The following is a 27,464-nucleotide window of genomic DNA, read 5'->3' as shown; positions in this document are numbered from 1 at the left end:
GGAGAGTGAAAAAGTTGGCTTAAAGCTCAACATTCAGAAAACGAAGATCATGGCATCTGGTCCCACCACTTCATGGGAAATAGATGGGGAAACAGTGGAAACAGTGTCAGACTTTATTTTTCTGGGCTCCAAAATCACTACAGATGGTGACCGCAGCCATGAAATGAAAAGACGCTTACTCCTTGGAAGGAAAGTTATGACCAACCTAGATAGCATATTGAAAAGCAGAGACATTACTTTGCCAACAAAGGTTTGTCTAGTCAAGGCTATGGCTTTTCCTGTGGTCATGTATGGATGTGAGAGTTGGACTGTGAAGAAGGCTGAGCGCCGAAGAATTGATGCTTTTGAACTGTGGTGTTGGAGAAGACTCTTGAGAGTCCATTGGACTGCAAGGAGATCCAACCAGTCCATTCTGAAGGAGATCAGCCCTGGGATTTCTTTGGAAGGAATGATGCTAAAGCTGAAACTCCAGTACTTTGTCCACCTCATGTGAAGAGCTGACTCATTGGAAAAGACTCTGATGCTGGGAGGGATTGGGGGCAGGAGGAGAAGGGGACGACAGAGGATGAGATGGCTGGATGGCATCACCGACTCCATGGACGTGAGTCTGAGTGAACTCCGGGAGTTGGTGATGGACAGGGAGGCCTGGCGTGCTGCGATTCATGGGGTCGCAGTGTCGGACACGACTGAGTGACTGATCTGATCTGATGGTAAGTATGTTCAATTTTGTAAAAATCTGCCAATTGTTCTCCAAAATAATTGTGTCATTTGCATTTCCACCAGCAATCTTTAGAGCTCCGTTGGTTTTCCCCAAGTTAGTAGTATTAATCCATTTAATTTTAGCCATTCGAATGGGCATGTAGTGGTTATCTCCTTTTAGTCCATTTTTCCTGATGATTAATGATATTGAATAGTTTTACATGTGTTCATTGCTATTTGTATGTATTTTCTGGTGAAATATTGTGCAAATCTTTTGCCTCTCTTTTTGCTGAGTTTTTATTTCACTATTTATGTAATCTGTCTACAAACTCATTAGCAATGTGCTTTGCAAATATGTCTTACCAATCTGGGTCCTGGTTTTCATTTTCTTCTGAAGAGCAGACATTTTACATTTCATGAAGACCAATTGTCAAATTTTTCACTTATGGCTTATGGTTTTTGTTTTTCTAAGAAACCTTTCCTTAACCAAAGGTAACAAATATTTCCTCCCACATTTTATCCTAGAAGCCTTCCAGTTTCCTCTTACATTTAGCTCTAAAATTCATTTCAAATAAAGTTTTGTATGTGACATGTGGTAAGGGTTGAGATTTTCTTTTTTTCATTTTGATACCTAATCATTGATTAGCACTTCTTGTTGAAAAGAGTACTTTTTTTTAACCCCTTGAAAAGCTTTGACACCTTTGTCAGAAATCCACTGACTATATATGTGTAGATGTATTTATGAGTTCATTAGTTGGTTCCATTCCCCTATATAACTGCTTTTAGACAAATTATCACACTCTTGATTACCATAATTTTATAGTAAGCCTTGTAAAATTTAACATTTTAAATAAATAAAGGAATAGTTATATCCTTCATAAAGCTAAGTACTCCTGAAATCGCTGTTTATCACACAGTGTAGTAGAAGTTTGTGCTGATTTGGGAAGATTACCTTTCCTGCAAATAGGGAAGAGTTGCTATTCATAGTTGTTATTTTCGGTGCTCTGTTTTCCTGTGTTCCACAGATTGAAGGTTTAGCCAATGCAGGGGATCCACAGGTAGAATTTAGGTCATCCGTAATCTTGGATCTTGAACAAAACTTACTTCTATTTTCACTAACCTCTGACTGAAATTCAGTGTTTCCTTCAATTATAAATGTGGACAGCAAACTTCAGTAGGACTGGCAGTATCTGAAACTGCTGCCAAGGGAAGGTGCAGATATTTTCATGCCCTATTGCAGTTGTAACCCACTCCCGTGTTCTTGCCTGGAGAATCCCAGGGATGGCGGAGCCTGGTGGGCTGCCATCTCTGGGCTTGCACAGAGTTAGACACAACTGAAGTGACTTAGCAGCAGCAGCAGCATTGCAGTTGTGGCTGATGTCTTCAGGTATTTCTTACACTGGCTATTACTTCAAAATCACAGTGGCTTTCAGAACTGCTACTTAACCTTATTATTTAATAAGTAATAAAAAATACATATTACTGAAATATAATTTTAAAAAACTTTGTTGTTAACTATCTCGATATGATTAGTTTCCCTTGTCAAATTATGTATTTTGTTGTTGTTCAGTTGCTAAGTCATGTCCAACTCTTTGCAACCTCATGAACTGCAGCATGTCAGGTGCCTCTGTCCTCTACTATCTCCCAGAGTTTTCTCAAATTCATGTCCATTGAGTTGGTGATGCTATTTAACTAGCCCATCCTCTGATGTCCCCTTCTCCTTCTGCCTTCAAGCTTTCCCAGCATCAGGGTCTTTTCCAGTGAGTTGGCTCTTTGCACCAAATGGCCAAAGTATTGTATTTCACTATATATTTTTAAAAATTGCTTGAGAAATGGCCCAAGGGGTCCTTGGCACAGAAATGGTTTACCTCTGCCCTCTGTATTCCCATTCACAAACTTATTGCTTAGGCTGTCCTCCAGCCTGTGTGGTCCATTCAGAATGTCTTTAATGCTTCCATTTAGAATGTTGCAGTATTGCCAGCTTTGGGTTATTTCATCTTATACCATACATAATGATGATGTATAACATATTATATATTGATAATTAAACTGAGACTTTAAACATGTGAGACTGGACAATGCTGTATGTCAGAATCTGGAGAGTTGATGGTTTTCTTGTGGCTCTTGCCTTTGAGTCAGTTTGCCCCAGAATTGAGGGCAGATAAGGAAGGAGGCATGCCAATACTGCTCCTGTGCTCTCACGACCACATGGCAGTGACCTAGATGGTGCTCTGGCCCCTTGCTGGGGTGGTGGTGGAAGTGTGGCAGAATGTTCAGTCCAGTTCAGTTCAGTCGCTCAGTCGTGTCCGACTCTCTGCGACCCCATGAATCTCAGCACGCCAGGCCTCCCTGTCCATCACCAACTCCCGGAGTTCACTCAAACTCACGTCCATCGAGTCAGTGATGCCATCCAGCCATCTCATCCTCTGTCATCCCCTTCTCCTCCTGCCCCCAATCCCTCCCAGCATCAGAGTCTTTTCCAATGAGTCAATTCTTTCCATGAGGTGGCCAAAGTACTGGAGTTTCAGCTTTAGCATCAGTCCTTCCAATGAACATCCAGGACTGATCTCCTTTAGAAAGGAGTGGTTGAACTCCTTGCAGTCCAAGGGATGCTCAAGAGTCTTCTCCAACACCACAATTCAAAAGCATCAGTTCTTTGGAAGTGTGGGCAGAATGTTAGCTCACAGTAACTGACACACAGGAGGACACCTCGAGAGTGAGAAAGTGTTAACCAGACAGGGAAGAGACTCACATCGAGGAAACTTGTGCAAGTCTGAGACTTAATCTGCCTGCAGGCCTGTGGCAGCAGGATGGCTAAGGGAGGAAACAGGCATTGCCTGCCTTCCAACTCCCCCAGCTCGTGCCCAGGAAAACGATCTTCCTCACAATGCAGAAATCAGGTGGCTTCCCACTCTTGAGGAGAATGCATTCAGCGTGCATTCCCCATTTTATTCTGGCAGGTGAATATTCCTTCTCTCACGTCCTTCCCTCCCCCAGAAGCTATTCGGTGCAAAGCCCGTGGCTGATGGAGCCCTTTTGGAAGGGCCCCTTCCCATTCCCTGTGCCTTTTTCATCTCTGTCCTCCACCCAAGAGCTCTCTCAGCATGCCTCCTGGGCTTCAGCCAGTTCCTTCCCTCCTGCATGAGGGCGTGACACACGAGCGGGTGCTTAGACACCACAGTGCACACGGGAGGGACGTCCGGGGACAGACTCACAGTCCCAGTCTCTCCTTCGGCACTTCAGCCCAGGGATCCAGGCTAGAGGGGCGGCAGTCTTCTCCCACCTGGGTTAAATGAGCCATTTATTACATCCTAAGCAGAAATTATTGAACTGTTCTTGAGCATTTCTTCAAGCCGGCCAGCAGCAGGGGCTGCTCAGCTAGTTAGGGACTACTGGACGCTCCGGCAGTTTTAGCAGCGGGGACAGAGCCTTTCCAGTCCTTTGTGACGGGCTCTATTTTCACCTTGCTTACCAGGATCTCAATGGATCAAATCCCATCCATGCATCTCAATAAGACAGGGGTGCAGATGAAAAAAATCTGTGTTTTTGCGGGTTTCTATGTAGTTCAGGAAATTGTTTCATCTTGCTCAGTTATCATTATGAGAAACAGGCTGCTCATCTTTGAGGGGTTTCCACTTCCAGCTGCCAAAGAGATACTATACTTTCTGAGGAAAAGGATGGTGCCCTTTTTTGCCCTCTGCAGGAGAGATTTTTTTTTTTTTTCCTTTTTGGAGGACATTTTAAATTATGACCATAAAATTTCATGACCTCACTTATTGGGTATTATTCTTTTTTTAGAGAGAGTAAGCTGGTCCCCACCACCCCACCACCACCCCCAGAGGATCAGGGTATTCATTTCCTTCCTTTCCTCTACAGCATGTTCTGGATGCTTTCACTGCTAGGCACAGGACAAACAGTAAAAATGATAGATTTCCTGCCCTTCTAGGTCGAACAGAGGAATACAAACATTTTAAAATTAAGTGCTATGATATTGATGCTGTCACAGTCATCTGTGCAGAGGAGAGTTGGGGCGTAATAAAAGGCTAGGGATTTAAATGTGGGGGCAGGCTCATAAATACTGAAGAACAACACAGGAAAGTGTTGACAGGAAGAGAAAGGGATGTTAGCCTTTCTGGAAGAAGGATCCGGGGGAGCAAAGTCCAGATGGAGGCAACACTTGATATGCTGTGGGAGTTGCAGAAAGTCTGAATCATTTGCAACTGGGGTTAGAGGGAGTGCAGAGAAGGACTGTGTGGATGAAGCAGGCAGGGAAGCGTCATGAAAGAACTGGATGCCATAGCTTAAGAGTTTGGGTTTTCCTGTAAGAAAATGGGAAAGCCACAGAAGAGTTATAAGCAAGGGTAGAAGATTGATGCCAAGGAAACCAAAAGGGCAGTTATGAGGCTCTGAGCTTAGAACAGTAGCAGTGGGACTGGAGAAGAGGAGCAGTGACGAGAAACGTTGGAGGCTGAATGACTATGACTTAACGTTCATTTTTCTGGGCTCCAAAATCACTGCAGATGGTGATTGCAGCCATGAAATTAAAAGACACTTACTCCTTGGAAGGAAAGTTATGACCAACCTAGACATCATATTAAAAAGCAGAAATATTACTTTGTTAACAAAGGTCCGTCTAGTCAAGGCTATGGTTTTTCCAGTGGTCATGTACAGATGTGAGAGTTGGGCTATAAGGAAAGCTGAGCACTGAAGAATTGATGCTTTTGAGCTGTGGTGTTGGAGAAGACTTTTGAGAGTCCCTTGGACTGCAAGGAGATCCAACCAGTCAATCCTAAAGGAGATCAGTCCTGGGTGTTCATTGGAAGGACTGATGTTGAAGCTGAAACTCCATGAAGCTGAAACTCTTGGCCACCTGATATGAAGAGCTGACTCATTTGAAAAGACCCTGATGCTGGGAAGGATTGAGGGCAGGAGGAGAAGGGGACGACAGAGGACAAGATGGTTGGATGGCATCACCAACTCCATGGACACGGATTTGGGTGGACTCTGGGAGTTGGTGATGGACAGGGAGGCCTGGTGTGCTGCGGTTCATGGCGTTGCAAAGAGTCAGACATGACTGAGCGACTGAACTGAATGTTCCAATGGATCCAAGGAGCAGAAGTCTAAGGTTATTTTAGTTTTCTGCTGAAAGTTTCTTTCACTAAAAAGGAGTTTTAGAGGAAGAGTAGGTTTGACTGGAAGTTTGACTTTAGACGTGGATTTTGAAGTGCTGGTGGAATGCCCATGGGGAATGGCAGTGTCCATCAGGCAGATGAATAAACAGGTCTAGAGCTCAGCAGAGAGATTAGAGAGAGAGAGAGAGCTAGCATAGAGATTCAGACCTGAGCACCATCAGATATAGGCTTTTGGAAGCCAAGACCACATCCCATGGAAAGTGTGTGTGTGCTAAGTCACTTCAGTTGTGTCTGACTCTTTGCGACCCAATGGACTGCAGACTGCCAGGCTCCTCTGTCCATTGGACTATAGCCTGCCAGGCTCCTCTGCCCAGATTCTCCAAGCAAGAATTCTGCAGTGGGTTGCCGTTTCCTCCTTCATAGGGGATCTTCCGAATCCAGGGATTGAACTCGAGTTTCTTGTGTCTCCTGCACTAGCAGGTGGATTCTTTACCACTAGCGCCACCTGCATGGACTGAAAAAGGCCGAAGGACAGAGCCTTCATGGAAAAGGCTAATAGTTAAAGGGGGCTTCCTTGGTGGTTCAGCAGTAAAGAATCCGCCTGCCAACGCAGGAGATGTGGAGTCAATCCCTGGGTTGGGAAAATCCCCTGGAGGAGGAAATGGCAACCCACTGCAGTATTCTTGCCTGGGAAATCCCACTGACAGGGGAGCCTGGCAGGATACAGTCCATAGGGTTGCAAAGAGTCGGATCCAACTTAGCAACTAAACAAACCAACAACAGTTAAAGGACAAATAGAGAAGAGTTCGCGAGAGAACAGACAATGGGAGGCGAAAGTGTCTCTTTTGGCTTCTGGGAAGCAATGCTTGGAGGTCACACATTCTCTCCATCTCCCTGAATCTTTTGGCCTTTCTGGCTCTCTCTTTGTATTGACTTTATCTATTTCTCTCTAAGGACCTCTTTCTCTGTTCATTCATAATTTCTGACCCTCATAACTTTGGGCTCACATGATCAAACAACTGCCTCTAGAATCTCTTCATATACCAGGACCTTTCGACTCTCACTCCATACTGTTGTCTATTTCAAATTCCTGAGAAAGGGGAGACTCTGACAGGTTTAACTCTTCTTGTAGGGCCAGGTCACATCAAGGATCCAGGATACACTGGCCAGGTGTGTACTCACATTCCAGTCACCTACGGTCCCAAGAGTCTCGGGTATAAAACATGGCTGGCTGTGTTCATCCCTTTGAGAGGAGATGTTAGTGAGGAGAGAAGAATGTGGTTAGTTGGGCTGAATGATATCTGTAGTTTAAGAAAGTTTATGGAAGGGCTTCTTCAACAATGGCAGACCCTGTAGTAGTCAAGAAAGTATCCTGCAGATCTGGTGATGTGGATGCCAGCTGCTGGGATGGTGGGGACGGATCTGGTTGCTGTGAGTGGGCAGTGAATGAGGGATGGAATTGGAGAGGTAGAACTGTGGTTTCCCCTCCATCAGGATCCTTACTTCAAACTTTCTAATATAAAGGAAAAGAAGGAGGCTGATGTTGATCCAGGACAGAGTCTAGCGATGGTTGCCCTTTTCCTCACTTCTCAAACATATACTTTCTTACTTTAGGTATTTGCCCCTGTTCAGTACCAGAGCACTGGGTTTGGACCTATGAGCACAGATAACAGAACTATCCTTAGAAAATGGAGAAGGGATCTCTTTAAATGATACTGTGGGAGGGAGGGAAGAAGTGATGTGGGTAAACTGCAGGAAAGGGAAGAGGCTGACAAAGGACTCTAAGTCCACTCTGCAAGGTCCTTCCCCCTTCACTTCTTTACTTCTCCTCACCTCCCTAAGAGTTAACAGGTAATCAAATGGATCCCCTAGAAAACCCAGTGTAAGGGAACCATCCTGGTCCTGTAAGAGCAAACAGGCTCTGCTGTTGAGGGCACTCACCAAGGAAAGTGAGGCTGCCCGTAGGCTTGCTTTATGATTTCTCTGGGATGCTCCATGATGCTGATTCACCGCCAGTCCTGACAGCATGCTAGGGCAGCCCAGCCAGGATGCATGCTGCTCCTCCACCCAGCAATGGCCATGGTGTCACGGGCTATTCATAAAGTATCACAGAACTCACTGGCTTTCATTATATGAATTTGCTCATTATTCGCCTAACAGAATGTCTCTCACTGACTCTCATTATATAAACTCTCTCATCATATGAATAAGAGAACTGAGGCCTGAAGAGATGAAGTCACTTGTCCAGGGTCACATAGTTGGTGGCAAAACCAGGAACAGAACACAGGCTCCCCAACTCATGACTCAGTGTTGTTGTTACTGCTGTTATTTTAGTATAGTCATTTTCCACTATTTTAAAAATAGCCTTCCACTCTCCGGTATATGCTCCACCAGAGTCCTGGTTTTTCCTGAAAAGATGACATTTCAGATGGGTTGTAAACTGTGAGCAGGGCTCATGCCTGGAGACAGAGCCCTCTCGTGGCCTCTGTTTGGATTACCAACAACTCGGAACTACCTGCCTTCACCTTGTCGTCCTTCCCAAGTGGATAAAGTAGCTGCAGTGCCCATCATCTTGCCTGTTTGTGCTCTGACATCTAACCTAATGGCTTCTTCCCGCTTCTTACTCACTCTCCCTTTGCTGCTGTCCTTTCCACCATCTGGAAATCCTTCTTCACAGAAAACCAATGACCCTATGCCATCACGTTTCTCATTTAACACATGGCTCCTGAGGCTTGGCTACCTTTCAAGGAACCACTTGTCAACCTCTCCAGCGCAGGATGCTTATTTTCTGATATCACGTGGACCACAAGGAGACACTGGGAGGCTGAATGGAGGAGAGAGGGGTTAGCCTTCTCCCTGCCCACTCTTAGTCTCATCGTTGATTCTCCGCTGTTGAACTAAAGCAGCCTATTTGAGGATGTTTACTGGCTGTGGCTGCTGCCATCATCGGTCTTCCACCACATTTTCAAGAAGATTGAACATTTGTCTGTTGTCAACCAATATTTTCCTAAATAAATCTCTGCGTAACACTTTTTTCAATACTCCTCTCTCAAGATATTCCTCCTCAGTAACTACTTGGACACTCACGACTTAAATAACCACTTATGGATCTTGAGCTGAAACTTTCCTAAGGGTTCTAGTTTGCATATGCGATATCTTTAATATCTGGGTATTCCCCAAGTCCAGCAAATCCAAAATTGAATGATAAGAAACCCCTAATTCCCAAGCACCCCTTAGACCTCTGTTTCTTCACAGATTCCTCCTCCTCCTCAATAAATTACTGTACTATTCAGCTAGCCACCCACATCAGGAACGTGTTGGGAGGTGAAGGGTGAGTATCCTAGACTTCTCACTTACAATATATAACCAGTAATCAAGTCAGAATGATTTTACCTCCTTGAGTCTTTTTTTCATTTCTACTTCCTCTGCCTTAATCAAGGCATTACCTCTTTTCATTTAGGTTTTTGAAATGGGCTCCTAACTGCTGTCCTGGCCTTCAATGAATTCTACCCTAATCTATCCTGTAGGCTATACAGTCAGTGATTTTTCTAAAATAGACCTATAGTCACATCACTCTCTCCCTAAATTCCCTCAAGAAACCTTTATGTCTTGAGAGGAAATGTATAGCACTCAAGGCTTCCATGTTTGGGACCCCTTCAACCTGGCTGTTCTTATCTCCATACTCACTATTCGCATTCATCAAATTTCAAGTCCCTAAAGAAGTCATGCTCTCTCATGTTTTACAATACTTGTTGCTAGTCCTTATTGAGATGTTACTATATAAAAGGATCTCTGTTACTTGATCTCTTCCTGCTCAGAACTGCATGTGGTCAGTTACCATTTTCCCCCCAGTTGACAGATGGAGAAAGTGAAGTAGAAATAAGTAACCTCACTAAGGCCACACAGCTAGTGATGGAAACAATTTCAACTCCATCAGTCTCTCTCTAGAACCAATTCTTTTAATCACTATTTACAGCACTATCATACTGAAAGATCCTTCTTTCTTCATTTAGCTTACCGAATACTTCTCTGCATTCTGACTTCTGCTTCCATCAAAGTTCTGAAAAACCTCTCACAAAAAGTATCAATGATGGACTCCAAGAGAACATTTTCCATTCTCTTGTTACTTGATCTTTCAAATGCTTTCAACCATTGGTTACTCCATAGGCCTTGAAATATCCTCTTCCTTGACTCATGTGATGATCTGTCCCTGGTTTTCTACTTTATCTTTGGATGTGCTTTCTCAGCCACCTTTGCTGGTCAGCCTTCTCTACAGAAGCTTAACACTGGAGTTTCAGTTTCTTCATTATCTTCTTATGCTTTTTGTACTGAGTGATCTCATCCATGTTCTGGCTTTAATTTCCATCTGTCTCTTGATAACTTCAAAATTTGCATCCAGGCTCCCCCTTTGTTCTACAAACCCCTTTGAACCATTGTTTCTTTCATATTACTTGAATTTCTCAAAAGCATCCTACACGCAACATATCTGAAATAGAATTTGTTTTCTCCCTGATACTGCTCTTCAGTGCACTTTAGCACCAACTTCCACCAAGACTATTTAGAAACTTTTATAGCCCATCAACCGAGAGGACTAGGAAGAAAACTGCCATCCAAGTTAGATTTATCTCGCTTACTAAAGCCAGCAGAGAAGCACTCCAGGAGAATTGTGGGTTGTCTCAGTAAGAGAAGAGTTTTTAGGAGCTTCTTACAGGATTTGGGCTTGTAGTGCAAGGTGGTAGTGAGGATTTAAAAACACAAGGTATACAGTTTTGAAATGGAGGTTGTAAAAAAGCTAGGGACATTCAACGACTGTTCTTAGTCAGGAGAATTAAAGTGGGCTGAAAGTAGTCTCTGTTACAAAGTAGCAATAACATATTAGTCAGAAGAGAGATGTTGAGAATGTTCTAGGCTGTCTTGTTCCAGACATGTCATGGAGTGGCTTTCTTTAAATATTGTCCATAATTGTCATTTGATTTTTAGCACTTCGCAGGTTTAGTTATTTTTGGAAAAAATGACTTGAACTTTCAGGTTTAATTTTCCAATATAAAAAAAATAAAGAAAATATCTATTATTGTTTTGGGCATAAAGTTCAAGATCACTTTACACTTTACTTATGATTTTGAAAGTGTTAAAGTGTTAGTTGCTCAGTTGTGTTTGACTCTTTGCAACCCTATGGACTGAAACTCATCAGATTTCTCTGTCCAGGCAAGAATACTAGAGTGGGTTGCTATTCCCTTCTCCAGGGGATCTTCCTGACCCAGGGATTGAATCTGGTTCTCCTACACCACAGGCAGATTCTTTACCATCTGAGCCCTTTCCTTTTAATAATGAAACTTTTTTTAGGTGTCTAAGAAAACAAAACAAAACAAATATTTTTCTGGCCATTTGCAAAAGCTGTTCTGTCTGATTGGTAGATTATGAGACCTACCCTTTAGAGGTAGGACAACCAAGAAAGAATCAAATTACTTGAGGTTTTTAGGGTTATGCACCCACCAATATCTTGATTTTCTCAAGAGGAAGCTGAAAAAATTAAGAAGACCAACACAGAAGCCCCTTAAACAAGCAAGAGGTGAGACATTACCTGTAATGGTTAAGTAGTTGGACCCTGAAGCCAGATGCCTGGATTTGAACCTTGGTTTTACCATTCTCATGCTTCCTCTTACTTGGAGCAAGTTGCTTGACCTCTCTTTATTTCAATTTTCCCTTCAGTAAAGCAACAGAAATAATATAGTCCCTTCCTCTTAGGATTGTTATAAGGATTAACTAAGTTAATAAATATAAAATGCTTAGAACAGCACCAAGCACAGAGTAGGCACTCAATAAATATTTAGTTGGCATTATTATTATAATCCATCATGTCATTTGGAGTTTAAAAAACCTTTTAAAATTTGAGTAGTTGCCAAGGACACTCTGTTTAATGGTATGTATGTGTATAAGAGAAACATAAAGTTGGAGTCACCTCTAAAATTTTTAAAACAGATCTGGCCATTCAAGAAGACTCCTTCAGAGAGAGCTCTCAGATGCCAGCACACTTGAGAATAGTGAATCTGGAATTATGTTAACATATTGGAGCCTTCCATGGAGACTGCGATGGTGAAAGAGCAATTTGAATAGTAGACTTTCAGAACTGTCAAAGAAATTGATGATGTATCCCTGCTTGCCAGGAAGGGGCTTATGCAACACCTTTGGACTGCATATAAGAGGAACTATTGTGTGGGGGGGCAGATTTCATGAAATCTGTAACTGAAGTGGCTCCTTCTTCTCTTCCTGTCAAATTGGCCATTTCGACATCTATTAACTAATACATGTAAGTGGGGTAAATTCTTTTTTTTTTTTTTTATTATGACATCTGTTTAAATTGGCCTTCTCTGTCTGTTCATAATTCCAGTTAAACTATATGCTTTTAGCATTTACTAGACGAGGTGGATACTTTGGGCGGAGAAAAACAGGATTTGCAGGAAAGAATAAATTGTAGGTTATTTTTTTAAATAATCAAATAAGGGACATAGAAAAGCTCTTTGTATTTGGTGACTGGTCATTTGTGCATTTTTGGAGGGTATATTTGAGTTTAATTTATTGGCCCACTTATGCAGGCTTCAGTTATCTGAATTGGTTTCTGTCTGGTCACTAGTATATTGCTTGCCTATGTTTCCTTGTATTTTATGTATAAATATGGAGGCAGGATCCTATTCAGGGTTTGCAATTTTATTGTTACGAAATGGTTGTGGATTCTATGTTTAACTATCAATGATTTCCCAAGCTGGCAATTTTTATGAAAAGAATTAAATCCAAATGTCCCGTATATTTGTTTAAAAAAGGGAACTTCGTCCCTGGCTCAAGAAAAAGCAGAGTTCCTAAATAGTTAATGTATACAATGCATTTAATAGCATTATTAACCTTAAATTAGCAATTTTCCTTCTGAGAATATATTCATAGAAAGTAAATGACTGAAGAAAAGAATAATGTCATGTGTTCAAAGGCATTTGCAGTAGTCTTAGGCACAATAGCAAGAGGTTGGCTTGAAGTCTAATAATAAAATAATGGATAAATAGAGTAAATGTCATTAGGATGGGCTCAGGTCATTAAAAATAATCATGATGAAGGCAGTGTAGAATCATGGGGAAACATTTGTTACATAATGTTAAGTAAAAGAGGCAGAATATAAATGGCATGTTGACTGTTAAGGCAAATGTAAACAATAAAAACATTTAAAGTGAATAAAAATAACTACTTGGTGGCGGGAATATAAGTAATTTAATTATATTTTCTTCATTTTTTTTTTTAACAAAAAGAAAGTAAAAAGTTCTAAATGGCATGACCATATTATTTGAGAGCCAAATTCTTCATTCATTTCTCATGGATTTGTACAAATGATAGCTTGTATGTTAGAGCAATTTGAGGTTTAGCCCAGGAACCTGATTTGTTTGCCTCAAAAGACTCACTGTATCTTGACTTTTTAAATAAATTCTGTGCAAATTCCAATGCCTACTGGCTTGCTAATTTTATTTCTATGAAAAGATCACATGGGTGAAAGATACCATAATCAGAGATAAACAGGAAAAGCACAGTATACAATGTGGAGAGTCTATCGAAAGATATGAAGGCCTTCTGAAGAGTTGTTCCTAAGCTCTATGTATATAAGTTAGAGTTTTATGGTAGATATACAGATAACACAGAACATTTTCACATTCTTAAATTTTACTTTCAAATTAAATCTTTGACATTAAAAAGACAGCCATAGTCAGTTGAAAAATGGCTGCAAAATACTCCACAATTCAATCCCCAAATTTATTAACAAGTCTTGTTGGGGTAATGTCTGTTAAAAGTCAGCTGCACTCAGAAGGGATTTGCGAAATTCTGGTCTCCTTTGTATTCAGTCTTTGGTAGGGAGCTCTAACCTTCTTAGATACAGACCTCTTGTGCATGAGTCAAGATATGGTCCACTTAGGGCAGATCTGTGAGTGAGTCCCCTGGGGATCTGCACGCTCCCTAACCTTGAAATGCAGCAGACACTATGGGGCCTGGCTATGTCTTGTGTGTTCTTGGGCATAAAAGTATCTCCGAGGAGCCTTAAAGAATGTATCTTCTCAAATGTTAAGCACTTCAGGATCTCCTTAAAAATACCAATTCTGATTGAATAGGTTTAGGGTAGGGACTCAGATTCTGCATTTTTAACAAGTTCCCAGGTGACACTGATGCTGGTGGTCTGCAGAGTCCATTTCTGAGTAATAGGACTCTTAAGCTCAGCTTATTTCAAGAAAAAAAAAAAAAAAATGTGATGCAGGGAATTGCCGGCTTAGTCTTTGCTTCCCATATTATTTCTATGGCTGGAAGCTAATCTTTGGACATGTAAGCATGCCATTCACATGGACTTCAATGTAAGAAGTGTTATATATTGGAATATTTTCTTACAATTTTAATATATCACTCTGATGTCCAGAAAGATCAGTATTGGTAACCAAGAAATACACTCTTTAACACACGTGTTGAAGTTTTAAGCATTGCTATATGCCCACAAGCTGTTTGGAATGCTGCTGCTCTAACATTATGCTATGCAGTCAGTCATCTATTTGGTTAGCTGTTTTTGAAATTTTCTTTGGGATTTTCAAATTTCATGTACAGGCCTCTTTATAAAACCCCCACTCTGATTCTTTTGGGGTGGCCCTTATACACAATATGTAAAATGTCAAAGTAGTTGGTATTAAATAATTAGCAATTACTTTAGGTCTATTTTTAGTAAATATCTTGAGATTTATTTTTAAATTAAATTAATACCATGGGCAGGAAGTTTCTTGATATTCATTGATCTTCCTAGGCAAGTTAAAACTAACCACTATCATTGGTGTTCAATTCTTTCAAAAGTGGCCTTGGCTATAAGTTTTAACTTTAAATTGCAAAGTTCTGATTTTAACTTTCATATACTTATGAGATAATAAAAGTTAAGTATGAATCTATTATACAAAGTAGTAAAAACAAAATACATTATTTGGAATGTCAATGGGATTGTTATCATTGAATCTTTTTTTTTTAAACCAACTAACAGCTGAAAGATCTCTTAAATGTGTTAAGAATATATTTCTATGGGAAATTTACATGGTGATTTGTTTACTTTTGAATATATAGTAGTATATATCTTAATTCTTTGGCTCACCAAAGTCTGGAGACCACAAAGCTAGACAAAAGGAAAGAACAAAAAGGAAGTTTGTAAGTAGATACAAACCACTGAAATCATTATGCTTTTAAGATAACAGTTAAGTCCCTAGAGTGAAAGAAGAATGGCTGAACTATTCTTTTTTTTTTTTTTTAATTTTATTTTTTAACTTTACAATAAGTATTACTGCTTGCACCTTAGGCATAGACTACTGCTTGATACTAACAATCTGTATCCCCAATGCACACCGAATTAGTTTATTGCTCTGAGAATTGAGGTTAAGTGTCAAAACATCCAGTTATAGATGTTCAATAAAGTTTTACTTCCCAGATGGCTCAGTGGTAAAGAATCTGTCAGTGCAGGAGACGGAGGTTCAATCCCTGGGTCGGGAAGATCGTCTAGAGAAGCAAACGGCAACCTGCTCCAGTATTATTGCTTGGAAAATCCCTCGGACAAAGGAGCCTGGTGGGCGACAGTCCATGGGGCCACAAGAGAGTTAATTTTTTTTAAGACTTATTAACTAAACAACAACAAAGTTTTGTTGAACTTATACATATCTTACTTGATCAGAGACACAGATACACTGTTTTTGGAAAAATTAGATTTGATTGTCTGTTTCTTATTTTTCCAAGATGGCATTTCTATTTTAGCCTCCACAAACTGCTATCCTTTCCTTCTCATGCATTTGCATCTTGTAGACAGTTTAGAATCTAAAAATCAGGATGTAAATGTATACTTGATGTAATTCCACTAGGCTACTATGACCTTCAGAAGCTCTGTAACATGGTTTCATTTCCTTAACTAAACAAAACTCCAAGAGATATAAAGTTTTAATTTTCATAATAATAGACCAGTAAGGAGATTTTGGTTGAATTTACTATTGTTTCATTAATCTTAAAGGTAGGAGGTATGCTATTAAGAGCCGCAATTTTAATGAAATCCTTTCTTCTCTGAGCATCTGCAACCAATTTATTAGAATGAAAACACATTACCAGTAATATCATTAACAAAAGTGGATATTAAAACTGTGCTAGAGATCTAAAACATGAAGCATATTTAAAAAATTCAAATTTGTTTATTTTCAAGAGCAATAACTATTTGCTGTTAATAAGAGAAAAGTTATCCAAGAAAAGCATTTACCTTGCAAAAGTTTTCAGTTCTTACACTGTAAATGTCGACCCTCAAAACTACTAAATATCATTCCTCAGGACAGTACAACCTGCTGTGAAGGAATGACTTCCCAAATGTATAAGCTGGTAACGTGAATGTAAATGTGGAGCCTTGATAGACATTGTTTATATACTAGAAAGATGGCCAACATCCTATACGTTAAAAATGAACCCTTTGGCCTTCAATTTTAGTTTCTGTCTTTTTGAATTAAAGTGGAAATACAGCACTAACATTTTTTTCTTTATGATTTAAAAATCTGTCCCTTATGCATTTATTCACAGAGGTTTACCTGCACAGTTATATTGTCTACTAAAATTGGAAATGGTCTGAAGTCACCAGAGCACCAGAGATGTCTGTTGTTATAATCAAATGGATCTGGAACTGTTTTATCTTTCCCTTGAAACACATTATTGGAGTATATTTTGCTCAATGCAAAACCACCATCAACTCTTTTTCTTGAAAGAGTTGTAGCGGTATTAGAAGACTGGATTCTTTCCTGAGAAGCAGTTCACTCAGAATACGTGTGCATTTAGTTCAAACTGATCAGCTGATGCACACCAAATCCCATGCTGACTAAATGGAAAGCAATGTGTTGAATTTTAGGTTGGAACTTGCACACTTTCTCTGATTTTCTAAAATCCAACATGTTCAATCATAACTGTCTGAGTAGAAGTTAAAAGCTTTTCCTCCCATTAGGTTTAAATACATGCTACTTTCTTCTGTGCTGAAATGTGTTAACTTTCTTATTCTGGATTGTGCATTGGAAAATTCTAATAAAAACAGTACAATTAAAAAAAAAAGGTCTTTCATTGACAGAACACCTGCAAACTTAACGAGGCAATCCACTGAGATAAATACATCAACTAATAAATTCCCATGCATGTAGCCAGTAGTATCACTGGCCAAGCACAAATCATCAGGGAGGTTTGGAGACTTTCAGTTCCTTTGGTCACAGGTTAACCAGAGCACATATTTCACACAGCAGAGTATTTCTTAAACAGTCCTTTCCTCCATGAAAACAAACCATTCTACTGACCACATTTAAAAACAACCTCAAGGAAACTACAGCTAAGAGGAAGAATGGGACAGAAGTCGGCAGTCTAGGACACAGTTCATGGTAAAGCATTGTGTGTTTATGTGGACACTTCCTTTGTCTCCTCCGGGATGTCATTATCTAACTCTTCACTCTTCCATATGCCTCACACATGTGTTTCAATGACTAGATTATAAACTCCTGAATTTAGGAACTATTAATAGCTTTGAAATCTTTCTCCTCAACCTTTACTTGTAAACCAACAAGACAGTGGGTAACAATTATATTTAACATCCACAAAGTACTTTTGTTGAGATATAGGGAATTAATAGAGGATTAACTGCAGATTCAATATAACAGTTATATGATTATTCATGTTTTATTTTTCTTCTTGAGGCAGTTTTGGCATATTGCATTTCTTTGAGAAAAATTTTCCATTTTATATAAATGTTCAAAGGTACTGGCATAAAGCAGTTCATATTATTCTTACTACCTTTTTAATTTCTGTAAGATCTATAGTGATGTCCCCTTTTATAGTCCTATGTTTTATTATTTTTTTAAGTGACTACTCTTGCCAGAGTTGTGACAGTTTTTTTTAAAATCTAAAAACCAACTTTGGAGGTGTTAATTATCTCTCTGGGTATTTTCCTTCCACTAATCTTTTGATTTTTGGTCTTTTATTTTCTAATATGTATTCACAACTGATGTTTCCTTATATCATGGTTTAACTTATCTCATAAATTTTGATGTGTAATTTGTAATAAAAGTTACAATTATGTGTAATCAAAAATTGTAATTTTTTCATTATTATTCAAGATATTTTCTCATTTCCACTTTCTTCTTTAACTCCAAAGTTACTTAAAGGTATACTTCTTAAATTTAAAGCATACAGGAGGACTTCCCTTGTAGCATAGCGTTTAAGAATCTGCCTGCTAATGGAAGGGACACGGGGTCGATCCCTCTTTCTGGAAGATTTTACATGCTGTGGAGCAACTAAGTCCATGAGCCACAGCTGCTGGAGCCAGTGAGCTCTAGGGCCCACGAACTGCAAGTACCGAGCCTGCGCACCTAAAGCCTGTGCTTCACAACAGGAGAAGCCGCCGCAGTGAGAAGCCCCACGCACTGCAACTGGAGAGCAGCTCCCACATGCCACAACGAGAGAAAGCCCACGCAAAGCAACGAAGACCAGATGCGGCCAAAAAATAAAATGAATTAATTAAAAAATAAAGCATATGGAACTATCAAAATATCAGTGGCATTTGTCACAGAACTAGAAAATATAATTGTAAAATTTGTATGAAAAAACAAAAATCCCTGAATAGCCAAAAGAGTCCTGAGAAAGAACAACAAAGTTGGAGGAATCATCCTTCCTAATTCCAAATATTACAAAGGTATGGTAATCAAAACAATATGGTACTGGCACAAAAACCAACACATAGCTCAATGGAATAGAATAGCATCCAGAAATGAACCCACACTTAAATGGATAATTGATCTTCAACAAAGGAGGCAAGAATATACAATGAGGAAAAGACAGACTCTTCAATAAATGGTGTTGGGAAAATTGGACAGTTACATGCAAAAGAATTCAAGTGGACTACTTTCTCAAACCATGTACAAAAATAAATTCAAAATAGATTAAAAACTTAAATGTAAGACCTGTAGCCATAAAAATTCTAGAAGAAAACAAAGGAAGAAAGCTCTTTAACACTGATCTTAGTAGTATTTCTTAGATGTGTCTCCTTAGGTAAAGGAAACAAAAATAAATGAATGGCACTACATCAAATGGAAAGGCTTTTTCAGAGCAAAGGAAACTTCCAACAAAATGGAAAGTTCACCTACTGAATGGGAAAGGATATCTGCATATGATATATCCAATAAGGGGTTAATATTGAAAAATATACAAAGAACTCATATAACAACATCAAAACCCTTCCCAAACAACCCAATCAAAAGTGGGGAGAGCATCTGAATAGACGTTTTTCCAAAAAAGATATACAGATAGTCAAAAGGAACATGAAAAGATGATGATCAATATCACCAGAGAAATGCAAAGAAAAACCACAATGAGATACTACCTCACAACTGTCTGAAATGACTATCATTAAAAGGAACACAAATAACAAATGTTGGTGAGGATGTAGTGAAGGGGAACTCTTGTGCACTTTGTGGGGATATAAACTGCTGCAGCCACTATGGAAAACAGATGAATGTTCCTTAAGCAATTAAAAATGCAACTTCCATACGATACAGCAATTCCACTCTTGGGTAGTTATTTGAAGAAAACAAAAACACTAATTTAAAAAGATATATACACCCCTGTGTTCACTGCAGCATTACTGCCAATAGCCAAGATATGAAAGCAACCTAAAAGCTTGTCAATGCTGCTGCTGCTAAGTCATGTCAGTCATGTCCGACTCTGTGCGACCCCATAGATGGCAGCCCACCAGGCTCCCCCATCCTTGGGATTCTCTAGGCAAGAACACTGGAGTGGGTTGCCATTTCCTTCTCCAATGCATGAAAGTGAAAAGTGAAAGTGAAGTCGTTCAGTCGTGTCTGACTCTTCGCGACCCCATGGACTGCAGCCTACCAGGCTCCTCTGTCCGTGGGATTTTCCAGGCAAGAGTACTGGAGTGGGGTGCCATTGCCTTCTCCGAAGTGCTTGTCAATAGATGGATGGAAACAGAAGATGTGACACACACACACGCGCATGCATGCACACACACAGGAATATTACTTAGCTAACAAAGGAATGACATTTTGCCATTTGCAACAACATGGATAGCCTTGGCAGGTATTATGCTAGATGAAATAAGTCAGACAGAGTAAGACAAATGCTGAACGATTTCACTTATATTTGGAGTCTAAATATCAAAACAAATGAACAAACATAACTAAATAGAAAAAGACTCATAGCTACAGACAACAAACAGATGATTGCCAGAGGAGAGCAGGCTAGGGAGGGGAGGATAGGTGAAGAAGTAGAAAATTCCAATTGCAAAACAAATGAGTCACGGTTATGAAATGTACAGTGTGGGGTGGGGAGGTGGGATGAACTGGGAATTTGGGGTTAGTAGATGCAAATGATTGTACGTAGAATGGATAAACCATAAGGTCCTAGTGTATAGCACAGGGAACTATATTCAATATCCTGTGATAAACCACAAATGGAAAAGAATATAAAAAAGAATGCATGTGTGTATGGGCTTCCCAGATGGTGCTAGTGGTAAAGAACCCACCTGCCAATTCAGCAGATGTGGGTTTGATCCCTGGGTTGGGAAGATCCCCTGGAGCAGGAAATGGCAACCTGCTCCAGTATTCTGCCTGGAAAATACCATGGACAGAAGAGCCTGCTGGGCTCCAGTCCATGGGGCTGCAAAGACCAGGACACGACTGAGCGCCTACACCACCACCATCCATATATACATATATATATATATATATATATATATAAATATATGAAGTGAAGTGAAAGTCGCTCAGTCATGTCCGACTCTTTGCGAACCCATGGATTGTACAGTCCATGGAATTCTCCAGGCCAGAATACTGGAGTGGGTAGCCTTTCCCTTCTCCAGGGGATCCTCCCAACACAGGGATCGAACCCAGGTCTCCTGCATTGCAAGTGGATTCTTTACCAGCTGAGCCACCAGGGAAGCCCATATAAGTGTGTGTATGCATATTCATATATGACATATATATTACAATCACTTTGCTCTACAGTAAAAATTAATACAACATTGTAAATCAACTATACTTCAAATTAAATTTAAAAAATAACTATGTAATATCTTTGAATGGTGACAGATTGTAACTGGAGTTATTGTGATGATCATCTTGACGGGTACAGAAATATCAAATCACTATGCTGTGTAACAGGTACTGACATAGTGTTAACTGTAGATAAATTACACTTTAAAAGCAAACAACTCATAGAAAAAGAGAGCAGATTTGTGGTTACAAGGGAAGGCAGGCGGAACTGGGTGAAGGCAGTCAAAAGGTACAAATTCTTAGTTATAAGATAAGTAAGTATTGTACTAGGGAATATAGTACACAACTTAAATACAATTAACATTGCTGCATGTTATATATGAAAGTTTTTTTTTTTTTTAATTAATTTTATTTTATTTTTAAACCATACATAATTGTATTAGTTTTGCCAAATATCAAAATGAATCCACCACAGGTATACATATATGAAAGTTTTTAAGAGAGTAAATCCTGAAAGATTTTATCACAAGGAAAACATTTTTTTCTATTTCCTTAATTTTGTGTCTATATGAAATGGCAGATGTTCACTAAATAATGTGGTAAACATTTCATGAATTTAAGGAAAATCATTATGCTGTATACCTTAAACAGTACTGGATATCAACTATATCTCAATAAAATTGGAAGGAAAAAATGAAGCATATAGAAATATTATATATATAAACATAAGTATGTACATATATATATACACACACACACACATATATGTTGGTGATGCTATCTAACCATCTCCTCCTCTCCTGACACCTCCTCCTTTTGCTTTCAATCTTTCCCAGCATCAAGGTCTTTTCCAATGAGATGGCTCTTCCCATCAGGTGGCCAAAGTACTGGAGCTTCAGCTTCAGCATCAGTCCTTCCAATGAATATTCAGGGTTAACTTCCTTTAGGATTGACTGGTTTGATCTCCTTGCAGTCCAAGGGACTCTCAAGAGTCTTCTCCAGCACCACAATGCAAAAGCATCAATTCTTCGGTGTTCAGCTTTCTTTTTGGTCCAACTCTCACATTCAGACATGACTACTGGAAAAACAATAGCTTGGATTATATGGATCTTTGTTGGCAAAGTGATGTCACTGCTTTTTAATATACTGTCTAGGCTTGTCATAGCTTTCCTACCAACGAGCAAGCATCTTTTAATTTGTGGCTGCAGTTGCCTGCAGAGATTTTAGAGCCCAAGAAAATAAAATGTGTCACTGATTCCACTTTTTCCTCTTCTATTTGCCATGAAGTGATGAGATCAGATTGGCACAGCAGAAAAATACAGACAATACTTTATAACAACTATAAATAGAGTATAACATCTAAAAATTATTAATCACTATGTTGTATACCTGTAGCATATAATATATAAACCAACTATACTTCAATTAAAAACAAATAAAAAGTATTTAAAAATACGTTCAATTTAGCTCTTAGCCACCTTGGAAAAAATGAAACCACATGACTCATGCAAAGACTTTGGAATAACTATGCATGTTAAGAGGGTAATAATAATTATCATTATTATGTACAGTAGCAAGAAACACAAAGAACAATCAGATTTATGTGGTATAGAAAGCCTTTTGTATAACTCTAGACATTTATACCTATAGATACAATCACTGTTTTTTCCCTAAAAACACTTTTTTCCCCTACAAAAATTACTGTTATAAAGACAGTTAAGCTTCCACTTGTCTCCCTCTAGGACATTTAAAAACCACAACTATTGCTTTTATATTATGCATTATGTGCCAAGAATTAAGTACTTTACAAGGAGAACTGCAACCATCTGCACTAATCTGACAGAGCTATGGAGTCTAAGAACCTGGATCACCTGTGTCAACACAATTTATTTGTGACAAGAAAACTTTGCCCAAGGAAGATAAGACCATAAACCAATAAATAACTTCATTGTTTGTTTCAGGAAATTTCCATATGTCAATTTATCTCAGATAAACAATCTGTTCACCTTGGCAAAGAGTTAACTTATCAAGCAATGGTTTACTTATCATCAAGATATGGTTTGAGACCCTCACCCTGCTATAGATATTAACCATAAAATTTGTATCAGGTCAGGAACTTTCCCAAATCCCTGTCTGTTCTCCACCTTAAAAAAGCTACCTTAAACTACTCGAGTCCAGACTTTGAAATCCTTCAAATATCCTCCCCCGTGACTTCCCCTTCAGAGACTGTCCAGGAGGAGTTTCCTTTTACTGCATTGAATTCTAATAAACTTAATTTTGCTTGATAAACAGGGTGCCTGGAGATGGTTTGGGGGAGTTCAATGACACATACTTATTCCTTTAACCCTCATAACATACTTGGAGTAAATTCTATTTTTATATTTCTGCAGATGAGAAAATTGAAGTGCACCAAATAGTTAAGTGACTTAGGCAAGTACACAACTTAATTTACATGAATCCAAACTATGGTACTAACATTACTGATTCCCTCTTGCCCCCAAGTGTATTGATCTAAAGATGCCCTAAAGAATCCTATGCCCTGATCCTCTTAGCTATGTCCAGTGATTATAGTATTAATTACTGTAATTAGTAATTTTATTGTCTTCCTCACTGAACATTTTGAGGACAGAGACATTTTTTGTTTGTCTCCATACTGCCAGTGCCTACATATACCTGACACGTGGTAAGCATTCCATCATGTATGAATGCATGCTCAGTTGTGTCCAACTCTTTGTGATCCCATAAATTGTAGCCCGCCAAGCTCCTCTGTCCATGGGATTCTCCAGGCAAGAGTACTGGAGGGGGTTGCCATTTCCTTCTCCAGGGGATCTTCCCAACCCAGGGATCGAACCCGGGTCTCCTGCATTGCAGGAAGATGCTTTATCCTCTGAGCCACCAGGGAAACTGGAATGAATGTTATATAAATATTTGGACTTTAGAAAAAAGTTTAAAATTTTAAACAGAAGTAAAATTATGAAAGGAAAGAAAGTAGCCTGGAAAGGTTTTCTGCTCCTGAGAAAGCTACTCATATAAGAAACAACATGAGGAAAGAGAATAAAAAAGTAACCTAAAGACACACATCAATCAGATGCAAACGTGTGAACCCTGTTTAGATTCTGAACTGAACCAAATGAGGTATTAATATGCAAAGACATTTGGAGCCAATCATGGAAATGTGAATGAGGACAAGTAATAGATTACTATGGGAAAAAAAATCCTTAACTTAGAAATATACACTAAAGTATTTAGGTAAAATAACAAGCTGCCTGAGATCTGCCTTAAAATTTTCCATGGATGGTGGGTGCGTGTGACAAGTGTGTATGTATGCATGCTCATGTGTGTGCTGATGAAACAAGATTGGTAAGTGTTTCTAATTATTAAAGTCTGTGATGAGTACAGGGGGATTTATTATAATCTATTCTCTACTTCTGTACACATTTAAAACTCAGCATAAAGAGCTTGAAAAATGGCTAATTTTCCCAGTATCTTACTCAGTATACAAAGCACCTGATCATTCACATATATTGCTGTTGTTCAGTCGTTCAGTCATGTCTGACCCTTTGCAATCCCATGGACTGCAGCACGCCAGGCTTCCCTGTCCTTCACCATCTCCTGGAGCCTGCTCAAATTCATGTCCATCAAGTCGGTGATGCCATCCAACCATCTTGTCCTCTGTGGTCTCCTTTTTCTCCTGCCTTCAATCTTTCCCAGCATCAGGGTCTTTTCTAATATATACTGGTTACATCTGGGTCTTTTCACATATATACATATATATGTATATGTATTATGTATATGTATATATGTGTATATACATATACACAAGTACATATGTGTACACACACACACATATATAGTATATATACACACATATATACTACACCAGGGTCTTTTCACATTTATTTCCCAGCTTCAAGATCTTTTCACATATATACTAGGCACAAACTCAGTATCACACCCAAAGCAAGAAATTGGTCTCACCTGTGGATAGACTCTAAAATTTAAGAAAGCAGTTACTCTTTGTCCTGGAAAAATTTTATGCAGTCTCTAGCTGAGAATCAAGTAAACTTTTCTCCCCCTACCTGTCCACTTCTTCTGTGCAAATCAGAAACTTCAAGTCTTCTGCTAATGAAAGGACTCTGCACCACTCTGGGCAGAGTACTGGTCTTCCCCGATTCACTCGTTTTTCCTAGTTTGACTTTTTACACAGAACCAGGTGATTCCTTAAGTGCCAACTCATCCTTTATTTTGGTAAATGCCCCAAGAATCCTTAAAGTGAGTAAAGAACAGACTTATGGACTCTGGGAGAAGGCGAGGGTGGGATGATTTGACAGAATAGCACTGAAACATTTATATTACCATTTGTAAAACAGATGACCAGTGCAAGTTCGATGCATGAAGCGGGGCACCCAAAGCCGATGCTCTAGGACAACACAGAGGGATGGAGTGGGGAGGAAGGTGGGTGGATGGGGTTCAGGATGGGGGGACACATATATACCTGTGGCTGATTCATGTCAATGTATGGCAAGAGTCATCACAATAATGTAATTAGCCTCCAATTAAAATAAATTAATTTAAAAAGGAATCCTTAAGGTGAATATCTCAATTACAAGATGCATATTCCTTTAAGGACACAGAATACTTCCTCTTGTAATTTAGACTAAAACAGAGTATAAAATGTTCTTTATATTAAGGACTTTTAATATCTGGCCTGTTTCCTGGGTATTTATTTAAGCATGACTTTTTCCTTTCTGATAACATGAAAAATCCTTCCAAAATGTGAAAGAAAATGCTAATGGTCTTCAGGACCAACTAGTTTTACTGTAAGTATAACTATACCTTTCATATGTTAAGTCAGTAAAATGTCAAAATGTGATATGCAGTAAATAGCAGAAGTCTCTATAATTGAACAGGAAACAAGGCCCAGATTATAATGTTCTAGGGACGTACTTGGAGAAGGCAATGGCAACCCACTCCAGTACTCTTGCCTGGAAAATCCCAGGGGCGGAGAAGCCTGGTGGGCTGCCGTGTATGGGGTCGCATAGAGTCGGACATGACTGAAGTGATTTTGCAGCAGCAGCAGCAGCAGGAATTCAGAAATGTAGGTCAATTCTTTTCTAATATTTTCATGAGTTTTAATTTTTTTTAATTAATGTATGCTTTGACAATGGAAAATGGATTAAGGCATTCTGCTTTAGCTATTGTTTTATTGTCTATTTAAGATACATAATAATGTCTTTCAAATATTTACATAACATTGTATTAATGTTTAGAAAAACAAAATTAGCAAAAGATTCCGCAAACAGATATAGCTAATACCTTGCTTCAATTGAAATCATTGCTGCTTCTTCAGGGCAATAATGGCATAACATCTGGGAGATTTCACAGGATCAAACAACCTCACAAGCGCAGACCACATGATATCATCCTGTAAATTGACAAGTGATTTAAACAGACAACTGTTTGTTGAAGATATGAGAGGTGTTAGAATATATACTAGAATATGAGAGCTCTTTGTTGAAGAAAATTAACAAATTTAATTAATTAAATTAATTTAGAATTAAATTCTAATTTAGAACTTCACCTTCAGGACTTTATGGTGAGGAAATAATTAAAGATGTACATAGGGAGTGAAACACCGGGCTACTCCTTGCTACAACTGTGAAAAAGTGCAAGTGGCTACAGACAACTGGGTATTGCTCAAATAAATTACATGGTGAAACATCATTCAGCTTCTGCAGTGTATTTAATGAGATAGAAAAAATCTAAATGAAACAAATGAAACAAAGTAGATGAGAAGCTGTATTTATAATTTGATTCCATTTCTAATTAAAGTAGAAATAATGTGCTCATACACACACAGCATACATATATTAAAAGCTCTAGAAAACACAGTAATTTAAGAGCTAATGCTGAAAGGTGAGATTATAATTACTTTCAACTTTCTATTTGATATTCTTCACTTAAAATTTCCTAACACTAAGTATGTATTACTTTTATAACAGTAATAGTATTTAAAATATTATCAAATGAACAACTGCAGGATTTCTATCACTGCATTACCAGTTAAACTTGGTACATACTGTTATGCCTACCTATTTTATTTAGGTCACTGAGAATTGTTTTGAAAAGGGAAGCAATGAGTACCTAGTAAAATAAGCCTGATTCTGTGAACTACCAAGGTGAAAAGCAAAAGTTTCCAGTGATTTTGAGTTAGTAGCTTAGCAAAGTATCTAATTATCCAAATATTTAAAAACTGCTTTTCTCCATAAAAATATCATTTATTAAAACCCACTTGTTCCAAGTAGCTTGTTGAAGTAAAGCTCTTCATATGATAAAAGAAATATTAAAGAGCTTATAGTGAAAACATAAGGCTGAATCTACAAATGGGATTAAACAGTTCAAAAACCTAATTTTGATTACAGCTTAGACTAGAATCTGAAAAACACATTTTCCCCAAAGATAAACCAAAAAATCATTTTTCTAGTCATTCAACATAGATTAAACAAGTAAGACTGAGAAAACAGAAGCAATGATTAGAAAGAAATTTCTGTACTGCGGAGTACATATGTCC

General features: G+C 38.8%; 1 protein-coding gene across 12 annotated transcripts in view; it reads right to left on the bottom strand.

Annotated features, from left to right (window-relative positions):
* METTL25 (methyltransferase like 25) overlaps positions 1 to 27,464 on the bottom strand; it is a 142,421-nt gene that overhangs the window by 9,379 nt on the left and 105,578 nt on the right. For 3 of the 12 annotated variants that reach the window (XR_015163462.1, XM_086398888.1, XM_086398896.1), the window contains 2 exons: positions 26,210 to 26,318; positions 21,280 to 21,971 (listed from right to left, as the gene is read on the bottom strand). Coding sequence is in view for 8 of the 12 variants with exons in the window: in XM_086398888.1 (XP_086255014.1) it covers positions 26,226 to 26,318 (93 nt within the window). In the remaining 4 variants the exon portion in view is untranslated. Of the gene's footprint in view, positions 1 to 15,119; positions 15,445 to 21,279; positions 21,972 to 22,408; positions 23,798 to 26,077; positions 26,319 to 27,464 lie in introns of those variants that run through there. The other 9 variants (XR_015163463.1, XM_086398889.1, XM_086398897.1 and 6 more) reach the window with 5 other exon arrangements.

The sequence above is a fragment of the Bos grunniens genome, chromosome 5, assembly GCF_055505025.1.
Source record: "Bos grunniens cultivar Pamir isolate PY7600 chromosome 5, Bosgru_T2T1.0, whole genome shotgun sequence".
Classification (NCBI taxonomy): domain Eukaryota; kingdom Metazoa; phylum Chordata; class Mammalia; order Artiodactyla; family Bovidae; genus Bos; species Bos grunniens.
Note: the sequence above shows the minus strand (reverse complement) of the source record. Positions and strands in the feature narration are given on the sequence as shown.